The sequence below is a fragment of the Nelumbo lutea genome, chromosome 2 (genome assembly GCF_056320005.1).
Source record: "Nelumbo lutea isolate HS-2025 chromosome 2, American lotus-T2T, whole genome shotgun sequence".
In the NCBI taxonomy this organism is placed as follows: domain Eukaryota; kingdom Viridiplantae; phylum Streptophyta; class Magnoliopsida; order Proteales; family Nelumbonaceae; genus Nelumbo; species Nelumbo lutea.
In genome coordinates, this window is record NC_142685.1 from 113390534 (window position 1) to 113401817 (window position 11284).

Below are 11284 nucleotides of genomic sequence, written 5' to 3' on the forward strand. Positions count from 1 at the left end.
ACATCCTACCACCCATTGGGAACATCTTCCTTTATAAGTAATTATTCATAAGAGATGTTTCTAATGCATGGTGGATGTGTATGTGAGGCGCTCAAGTGTCAGGAGCAAATCCTGTTCCTTGATTAGGTATAACCACAATCAATGCACAGGCTTTATTTATAAGCAAAATTGAAAATGGAGCTCTATGACATTTTCAATTTAAATATATTAAGTTTTTATTAAATTTAAATACCTTATGAAATTTATATAAATTTTTATTTTTAGTGGAACTTAAGTTGGCTTTGAATTAATAAAATTTAATTATAAAACTAATAATTAGTTGATAATTTTGTATTAGTTTTATAAAAATTTTAAATTGATATTAGTTTTTTATTTATCTTATTCCTTTTATTAATTAAATTATTTTTATTGTACTAATAAAAAATATTTTTATCAATAATAATAATTAATAATTATTTTTATTTTTTAATGAAAGTAGATTATTTAATATAAAAATAAATTATTGAATATCTCAATTTTGATATAATTAATCTTTACTAATAATTGCAGTTTAATGCATATTATATATATATATATATATATATATATATATATATATATATATATATATATATATATATACACATACGTACATACATATTAGTGGCATGAGTTATTGAAGGAGAGAGTTAATGATGTATTAATGAGGAATGTAAAAGTCTTAGAGGTGATTGGTGACTTGAATTATTTTGTTCAATTTTTAAATTATAAAATTTAAAAAAAGGAAAAAGATAAATACCTTTAGGGGGTGTTCTTTTTTTGGATTTTGAGAAGGGGAAAATTGGTCAATGGGATTTTGGTTCCAAGTGACCAAGAATCTCATATTCATTATTCAGATTTACGTGGAGACCAGGAAAAGTTTATTTTTCTTGGGGGTAAGTGATATACATCTCTTTAAGTGGGTAAATAACTTTCCCACCTAGTGAGAAAGCCTCTAACACTTGAATGGGACAAAAATGCCCCTTTTAATAATGGATTTTTAAGGCTAAAATGGTCCTTACCTAATTTAATAAAAGAACATGGATAAATGTTTCTTAGGAAAAACTTACCCAAATAATTGCATTTTTCTAGATAAGTAATTTACCGAAAAATAAATGGGGCCTTAATTTCTTTGAAAACTTCTAAGAAGTACTAAGGATTATGTCACTTTCTCACAATTTTTTAAACATTGAAATGGACAATGTCTGTACAATTTTTGCTCCAATGGGGCTATACAACGGATAATTCATACCCCAAAACTCATAAGGCCATAACCCCAACCCTGGTGAAGGCTTGGATTATTCAATGTCTACTACAATTTTTACTCCATGGGACTATACAAAGGGTACTCCATCACACCCTTCATGAGGCAGGAATTGAACAATGTTACAATTTTTGCTCCATGGGGCTACACGAGGGTAGCACATCCCTCAAAATCATAATCTCGGATCGAATAATTCGACCATTTAAATCAAACCGACGGCCTGTTCTGATAAAATAAATTTTAAAAAATGGCAAAATTTGTTAGACGATTTAAATGATTCGATTGTTTTAGTATAGAATGAAATAACGGTTTTTGATGAACAATGTTATTAACCAAATCAACGGTTTTTGATAAAATAACGGTTGTAGTATAAAATGAAATCAATCACCTGACTGATTCCCAAATTTTCCGATCTAACCATCCAGTCTAATCTGGTGTCGAAAACCATTGAAAGTATGGATACTCCCTGGTAAGGTGAAAAGGGTGTAGGAGAGTATCAATAGTTTGAACGTTGCGCATAACCCCCACCCCTGGTGCAAACTGGGATTGTAACAATGTTTGTTACAATTTTCTGCTACAGTGACATTTACCAAGCAAATTTTGCACCAAAAACGAGATCACATCTCCGCCCTACATAACCTTTCCCAATATACAGCGCGAATGTGCTGTGGGGCGTTCTGGGCGGCTCTTGTGGGGCGGAGACGTCAACTCGAAAAAAAAAACCTGAGCTTCCTGCTCATCTGTCGTGCATATGAAAATTCAATACCGACCACACGGTGATTAGTGATAAAGACTGTTTTTCTCAAAAAAAAAAGTCACAATAATTACAGTTGTGCCATCTCCGTCCGATTTGAAGATCTTATGAGGAGAAATTGTAAAATAATATTTACAATTAATATGTTTTAATTTAAAAAAAGCTAAATATAATTGCTTTTGTGGCCATTGTTTAAATAACAATCTTCACCGAGCACATGATAAGATGCACCATAACTATTATTATAAACAAATTATATATATTTTTTTATCATTATTTTAACAACTACGTTTAATATTTCTTCTTACTATAATTATTTATGATATGAATTTTCAATTTCAATACTTACCGAATGCATGTGCATTTTCAATACTTAACATGCAGCCAAAAAGACAGCTCATGACAGAGACTTCATCACCATAAAAAGACGAGTCAGTGATGGAGGATGGAGGGTCATCCAATCAACCACCAGGTCCACCACCACATAAAGAAGAGAATTTCAAAAAGGAAAAAAAAAAAAGATGAAAAGAAAGAAATAGAAATTTTTATTACTATAAAATAGGCCCCGAAGTACAAAGATGAAGAAGAGGAAGAAGATGATAATACAAACTCAAATACAAATTCAGATACAAATGATGATTAATGAACAGATCAATCTGGATCAATCAAAACTCTTCCAGCTGAACCCCTCCAATCCTTCTTCTTCTCCCTCAGATTAAGCACTCTTGAGATCACACTTTTATTGTCCTAAACCACCTCCACCCAAAATAATTACAGAAATATATACCGAAGATACATCAACCAATCGCACACCCAAACAAATCCCCAATAACAATTAATTAATAGTGACGGAAAATGGTAGAGAAAGATAGAAAAAGAAGTGAGAACAGAGCGACTATCCTCTCGAACTCAAACCTCCATTCTTGCCCTCTGCACCGGTAATTAAGATATTTAGAGACTGAAATCTACTGGAGTGAGAGCGAGAGCCAGAGACGAGGAATCAGAGAGAAGAAAACCCAGAACTACTCCTTCCATTTTATATGTAGTTGATTACAAGAGCAACCCAAAGGCGAGAGCCATCACGGAAGCGAGAGCGGTGGGGACGAAGGCGGAGGCGTCCGAGGTGGGACTTGGTGCAGGAGCGTCTGCGGCTGCCACATTCTGGACGGCCGAGATGGCCATCATCATCACGACTACAGCAGCGAACAACCTCATCTTCAATGACTCCATTTCTGATACTCTTTTTAAAAAACAAATGAGCGAGCGAAAGCAAGAGCGAGAAAGAGAGAGGGGGGAGATGGAGAGAGATGAGCTCTCTAATTCCTCTGTGCAGAAGGGTGGATGCAGAGAGGAACGCAGAGGAAGAGAGCTCGATAGGTGGGTGAGAGAAGGAAGGGAGAGTACAGAGGGGTTTATAATATAGGGGATGCCAAGTTAGAGAGAGAGAGATGGTTTACGGGCAGGTTGCCCGAAATGACCGTTCAACAACAAAAAAATTTGGAATGACAATGGGAGTTGGGTTGGGGTTGGCGATGGGAGCTGCCCGTTGTTGACAGGGTGTCTGCCTTCGACCTTCGGGTGCCATACAGCTGTCACCAAGACGTTTGTACCTTTGTGGATCCCAACCTTTTGCTATTGCTAACCACTCATCTTATTTCTGTTTTTCTATTTTTTTATTTGTACTTTTTTACTTTTGGCCTCGATAAGTTGAAGTCAGAAATTGTTATTTTTGCGTGGGCTGCACTGCATTTACCATGTCAGACAATTCTGGGTCTTGCCCCTAACATGCGCCTGGGCAACAATGTCATCCTCATCCATCCGCATTGGGAAAGGTTTAGAAGAACCATTATTTAAATCAAGGGCTTTAATTAAGTATATGTTTGTCATCCGTGATGCACATGCAGCACTCCGAAAAAATTTCGCTGATGTGAGGGTTGTGGGTTGGGAGCATCGTTTTTTGAGAAAATTGTTTAATTTTTTTTGTTTAGAAATTTTGGGATTAGGTAAGATTTTTTTTGAGCAATAATATTTTTTATCTGGTATCAATGTTCTATAAAACGTTTTGAGGGTTTGAGAGACAGTACCCATTATCTAATGTCACATCAATGTCAAATTATATTTTTTTTTGACAAGAAGGAACTAAAGTGCAAGAAATGCCAAATTCAACGTTTCTCTAAGCCATGCCTTTCGAGCATTATTTTTTTTTATGGAAAAAAGGTTCCAAACAAACATCTATTTCCTAGAGCATCATTTTTTCTTTTTTTAGAGCAACGGCAACGATGCCAAACAAACACGAGTCCAAATCACCTACAACATAATACACTACAACTCTCTACCAACAGATCTCAAACCGCACATCTCATACATGGCGGGTCCCACTTTTATGATGGGTTCCAATCTCATGATGAAATGTTCGGTGTTCGATCAAATTGATAGATGGTTGAAACGTGTTTTATTGTATATGTTTGACATCGACGCTGCATATGTGTCGATTGGAAGCACCATTTTCTGAGAAAATGGTGTCTTTTTTTTGGAAATGTTGCTACCAGGTAGGACTGTGAGTTCCGGAAAGCTCACGGTTGACCCAAAAGATTTGGAATCGCCGCCCATTTTTTAGAAGAAATGGGCCCTCATTTTCAGATGTGAAAAATCAAGCTAAGTCTTTCATAGTGACTCTTTTTCATGGGAAAGGCACACAACCAAGAGATTTCAAGTTCTAAGAATTAGGAGATGAAAGGTATTAGGCACCCCTCTCTCCAACTTGCTTTAGCAACCCGAAACGAGAGTTATTCATGCTCAAATTTTGGTAAAACACGAACTAACAAGATTGTTCAAAACTCCTGATATCTAACAAAAATGTTTCCAACTTCGCCCAAAATCAATTTGATATGATGTTATCGGGTCTTAGGTACTAGCTTCCCTAAGACCCTCACCTCTCTATCTCTTTTTCTCAAATCCAGAGGAAACTAGGAAGGCAAGTTTAACAAGGTTTTAAGGCTTTAAGCAACCTTAAACTAAACTAAAAGCAAAGATATGGTGGAATGAGAGGCTTACCTCTCGTGTACAACCTTGAAACAATCTTTCCAACAGCTGAAAATATTTCAAATGAAACTTAAGCAAGGCAGGAACTAGGCTGAGCGTCTCTAGTGTTGAGTTTGGAAAATAGGGGATAGGGCTTGAGCTTGGCTTTGAAGGATTTTGGGGTTTCAAGCATACTGAGTGTTTTACAGGAGTTGGGAAACTCTCCTCTTCCTTCTCTCTCTTTCTCTAGGGACCTCTCTTACGTTTCCTTCCTTTAGTTTCCCATGGGTTTCTTCCTCTCAATCCTCTCTTGGGCTTTTTCTTTCAGTCCCCCCTCCCCAAGTTCGAGTTGGGCCTCTATTTATAGAGAAAAATGGAAGGAGATGGGTTTGAAATTCGCTCAGCTACAGCGTCTATAACTGAGTAGTCCTTTCACTAAAATAGGCAAAGATTATTTAAAGAAATAAGTACACAATCAAGCTTTCTTGTTTGGTGAAACATTTTCTTCTATTTGATGGTGGTTTTCACAGGTTTATGCGTCCAATGGGAGCTTGGGGCGTGCCAGACGTTGCAATCTCGTATTTGGGACTGTCAATGGTAGAAAATATAAATTTGAAGAACTTTTAAAAGCTAATTTATCTTTTCTTGTTCTTATGTAAGGGTCTGTTTGGTATTTTGAGCTTTTGGGTCTATTAGGCTTTGTTTGATTGATCCATGTGTTCTAATGGGTCAAGAATGGATTTTACATCAGCCATCACACTTTTAAGGCTTCAGGTTGGGCCAGATGGCATGGCAATTTAATCTAGTATATTGAAATGGTATCTTTCTAATTTAACGGTCAAACAAATGAGTTTGGTCATGAAATTTGGGGTCTTAGGGTTTTTTTGGGTCTCTGAATACAATGGTGAGGTCTAATCGGACAAATGGGGTTGGGATAATGGAGATTTATGGTTGACAAGTTCAGATATACGTGATTTACTGAAATATAATCTTTGTTTAATGAAGGGTCAAATGAAGGAATTTTGGGATGAAATTTGTTGGGTTGGCACTTTTGATCATCCTAAATATAATGAAAGTGATGGATCTTTGATCAGGGGTGCAGATTGATTGATTTAGTTCAGATTATGGTCTTATCTTATGGAATCTTACATTTTCAATGGACAAACGGAGGTGTTTGGTCGTGAGATTTGACATGCTAGGGCTTTATGGGTCTCCAAACACAATGGTAAGGTCTGATTTGTCATGTGAGGTTGGGATGATGAATGGTAGGCTCTAATTAATGAGATTTGTTGGAATAGGATCTAGGCTTGATGGGGGTTAAACGAGGGAATTTTGAACTACAATTTGGTAGGTAGGCATGGATTAGGGTGAGGAGTCAAGTGGATGGTTTTGATTTGAGAAATATATGGTCGATCTTGGTAATAATTCAGGACCACCCAAATGGGATCTTGATGTTTTTACGGTTGGTTGTTGAAGACTCGTGGTGGGATTCGCTAGTTGATTATTTCCTAATGATCCAAAGGTAATGGATATGCTAGATTTGATTTTGGAGGAATTGGAATTTTGATATCGCATAGATTTAGGGCTGTTAGAAATGAAGTTGGCCTAATGAATAGTGGATCTTTAGAGTTTAGTCATAAAAATTGATGTGCAACTAAGTTATAGTTTTTCTAGTCTATGGATAATGTTTGATCAATGTTATTGTTTGTCTTGTGGATTGGGTCAAATGAGGGTTTTTTCGGGTTTGGAAAGTGTCAAGTTGATCTGGTTTATTTTAAGTTTTTGGAGTGCAAAAGAGGGGTACAAAGAGGTAGGGTGGAGGGACCGAGCAAAAATTGGATGCTAACAAGGATGTTTCCTCGGACAACAACACCTTATGTTTGGTACCAATGCTCCATATCTATTTACAACACTAATACCCATTATAGGAAGTCCACGTCACTACCATATCATGTCTTCATTGGCAGCAATGAGCTCCAAGTTTAAAAAATGTCGAATTCGAGGTTTCCGTAGACCACACTTTCTCAATTTTTAAGACATGGTTTGGAACACTATTTTTTATAAGAAAACGGTTTTAAACATATTACCATTTTCTAGAACATCGGTTTTTCCAACATGGCACTGATGTGTTACTGTTTTCTGAGCAACGACATTGGCACCGCCATTGGCAAAAGATCCTAACTCTTAATTAAACCCCTCTTTTTAATCCAAGTTATACATCAGAAATATTTATGGGGCAGCCGTGAATTGTTGGTACAGTATTGGGAGTGTCTTATTGGCACCGGATCACTATATGTTTATAATTGCGATAATTCCTATTTTAACCTCTTCTCATAGTTAGGACTGTTAATGGGTCAAGTCTGGATAGAATTAGAATTGATCCTATAAGAAATATTTTGAAGCTGGAATTAAACCATACCTGATAAGGTCTATAATTTTAGACCCAAAATCAAATCAGTCAGTTCTTAAGACAATCAGGTCTAAACCAATGGACCATTAATATGTATTTACCTAATATAAATACATAATTTATTTAATATACTATACATATTATATATTAGTTGGGATCTAAATCGATTCAGGACTAGGTAAAACTGATTCTGCATCGATAATAATCGGGCCTAAAACGAAAACCAACTCAATATGTTCAAGCATGGTTTTTAAAAACGAACCAATGACTGAGCCGGTCAGGGGTCCGGTTACCAGTTCAAACGGTTTGACTGTTTGACGAGAACGGTCGGCCCATTCTGACAAAAAAATAAAAAATTTTAAAAAAATTAAAAAATTAGAAAACAATCAAAACCATTCGAATGATTCGAATGATTCAGACGGTTCGAATGATTAATCGGCCAGTTCAATGGTTTGCTGACCAAAATCAACGATTTTGGGGAAAAAATGGTTTTGGAGGAAAACGAAACCGATCATGTAACCAATTCCCGATTTTTCCGATCTGACCATCCGGTCCAATCCGGTTTTGAAAACAGTGTGTTCAAGTCCATAATACCCAACCCATTAACAGCCCTATTTCTCATAATGCAGCTTTAGTCCCAAATTTTCTTTTTCTCCACTACAGCCCTTCTCGTTGGCCATTGCGTTGGGCCTTTCTCTTCCATGTCTAACCCATACCCTCATATCATTAGATCTTGTGCGATTCGATGGGTCCAATCAACTTCCAACCCATCGCTAACCTTTCAAATGGCATATATGTAAAAAGCAAGCATCCTTAGCATATGATTATCATTGAAGATGCTGATGGGGTATTCTTTCCAGACGGGAGGTTTGACAATTCAAAATGCTACAAAGCCTTGTGAGGAGAGATTTGGGTCTATTCCACTATTATGTTGCTTATAACAAGGTTGGTCTCAAGTCTCAATTCCCAAATCTCATCCCTTATTACTTGATAGGATATTTTAATTTGTAAAATGATTTTATTATGAGATTTATTGTGATTCAGCCTTCTATCATGTCGAACTAAAATCTGATTGGTTAATTGTTGAAGGGAGATTTGGCCCGACCTCGTAACCACTCAACGTGTAAAGCCAGCAGCTGGCACAACGGTACACCCAAGACGTGAGCTCCAAAAAGAGGAACCCGCGGTCCGAACTCCCCACAAGGAGCTCGAGCTCTCCCTTGGAGCCTGAACTGGCCCGCCTCATGGCAGTTCGGGCCACACCTCCACTCAAACTCAAGACTTCACCTCGCACATCACTCCAGCACTTCACCTCCGGGATGCCGAACTGAACAACCGCACCGTACCTGACACCGAAGGGATCTGTATCTAGAGGATGCGCACCTGACTGACTTGGGGCCTGACGCTTGATAGCCGCACTTCAACGGCCACCTGCTACTGCCATCTCCAGTTACAGAGACGGCTCTGACAAAGAGAGTAGTGGCAGTTCTGTCCCAGCAGAGGTGAGGACACCCGAACTGGAAGAAGTGCAGAGGTAATCATATCTGACCTGACAGAAGCTTAGGAGTGAGTGCGCGAAGTGGTTATAAAAGGCTCTCTACCCCCCCCCCCCCCCCACACCAAGAATGAGGTACGTGAACTTTGCGCCATCTGGTTTATCATCTTGCCTTTGAGGATACTAACTTGAGCTTCAGAGCACTCTCACCGGGTCCCTCCCCGGAGATACTCGCTCTCTTCCCCATTTCAGGCACCTTCTGCTCCAGCCAGAAGCAATATCGTTGACAGCTAGGACCGGCCAAATTGCGCACCATCAATTGGCATTGTCTGTGGGATACACTTCTAAAAGCCTCCCTCTAAAACTCTTATAACCTCATTTTTCCAAGAAATCGACACTCATGGCTTCTTCCAGAAATGTCGGACGTAGCACGTAGATGAATGCCCCCGGGGAACAACATCAAGTCCCCGTGGTGTGCGTCGGACAGTTCACCGTCCCCCTTCCGGTGGATGGGATCCCCAACCTGAATGCCCCACGAACAGTGGAGCCAGTGAACCTACCCGCCGTGAACGTCCCCCTTCCTCTTCCTGTCGAGATAACCTCTATCGAACCAACTGCTGTCCCCTGGCGACTAGCCAGATCCAGTTTGACGACCTGATGCACTGCATGTGGGCAATGCAAGCCCAAATGCAGTAGTTCCAGCAGCATCAGCTCCAGCAACACCAAGTACTGTACCACCTCTCTCAGTATCACTATCAACAACAGTTCCCCCAATTGCTTCCTCTGAACCAATCCCAGCTTCCACCTTGGCACCCTGCTCCAAAGCCGGTTAAGCCCTCCCCTCAGGGTGGACGCCTTCACTGAGGAGAAGCCTCCCAACTTCAGAACCCCTCCAAGAGCCAAGCCTCATCCCTAGGCCGAAGAGAAAGAAGGATCTCCCTGCCTTGCAGCTCACCGACGGATCAAGAACCTCGCCCGCCAAGTCAGCACCTCAGATTTCCAAGCCTGAGCTCCCACCCACAGAGAACCGATTCAGCGTCTTAGCGGTGGACTACCAACATTCCGGCCCCATCGAGCTCGGCAACACAGAGGCTGACAGCACAAGTACCAGGCTCACTCAGCAACAAAGACGCCGACGAAGTTGCCGAACTGCCACCCGTGTCCTGCCCGAGCTCAGAGGTAAAGAAGAGACAAGCTCAGACGAGGTAAAAGCTATCCCTATTCTCTCAGTTCCTTCCCCCCTCTCATCAGAACTCCTTGCAGTCCCCATGCCCAGAGACTTCAAATTCCCCCTTTAGACAAGTATGACGGGACCTTCGATCCCAATGACCACGTCGATGCCTTCCAGTCCTAGATGCACCTAGCAAGGGCCAGTGAATCGTGCATGTGCATGGCCTTCACCACCACCTTCAGAGGGGTGGCCCGCACTTGGTACAGGAACCTATCCCTCGAGTTGATAAGAAGCTTGGACCCAGTTTGTGTAGGTCTTCACCACACACTTTGTTACCAGCAAGTGGTGCCTCAGAACTGAGGAAAGCATCTTCAGAGTAGTCCAGAGGGAAGGAGAATCCATCCGGGGCTACACCAAGCGGTTCAATAATGCGTGCTTGCAGATACCGCGACTGGACCCCATGGTGCAGCTCGCGGTGGCCAAGAGAGGAGTAACACACAAGGAGTTCAAATGGCACATGGTAGCTAGCCAGCCCGCGACCGTAGCCGAATTCCTTAAGCTCGCGGATAAGTTCATGAGAACAGAGGAAGAGAACAACCAAAGGACCGAAAGTGGGATCGAGAAAAGGAAGAGGGAAGGCAAGCCCTCCAACCCAGTTGACAGAAGAAAAAATCCGGCCTGGGAGATGAAGCCGAGCCAGCCATTCCGAGCTCCCTTAGCAGCTCAGACGGACTACACACCCTTAAATGCGAGGTGGACCAAGATCTTGATGACGATCAAAGACGCCCCATACGTGAAATGACCACCTCACCTAAAAGGGAACCGAAATGAGAGAAATAAAAACTTGTATTGTAGTTTCCATAGAGATCACGGTCATAGTACCGAACAGTGTAATAATCTCCGGGACGAGATAAAGGGACTCATCCGTCGCGGGTACTTGAGAAATTTTGTACAGCATAGCAATAATAATAATAATAATAATAATAATAATAATAATAATAATAATAATAATAATAATAATAATAATAATAATAATAATAACAATAATAATAATAATAAGACATGTCGGCAAGGGGAGCACAGTAAGGATGCTCCCAAGTCCAGTGGCAGGCCGGCCGAACCACCGCAAAAACAGCATTCGAAGGAGAGGC

At 40.1% G+C, this 11284-nt stretch overlaps 1 protein-coding gene across 1 annotated transcript; it reads right to left on the bottom strand.

The window, feature by feature from the left end:
• Positions 1 to 2558: 2558 nt before the first annotated feature.
• Positions 2559 to 3435, bottom strand: LOC148872920 (arabinogalactan protein 13-like). Its single transcript, XM_088968209.1, has one exon. The coding sequence runs from the start codon at positions 3264 to 3266 to the stop codon at positions 3087 to 3089; it is 180 nt and encodes a 59-aa protein (XP_088824335.1). The 5' UTR covers positions 3267 to 3435; the 3' UTR covers positions 2559 to 3086.
• Positions 3436 to 11284: the final 7849 nt, after the last annotated feature.

Bases quoted from the DNA above. Each gene is read 5' to 3' on its own strand.
- LOC148872920 (XM_088968209.1), bottom strand. From the start codon at position 3,266: ATGGAGTCATTGAAGATGAGGTTGTTCGCTGCTGTAGTCGTGATGATG.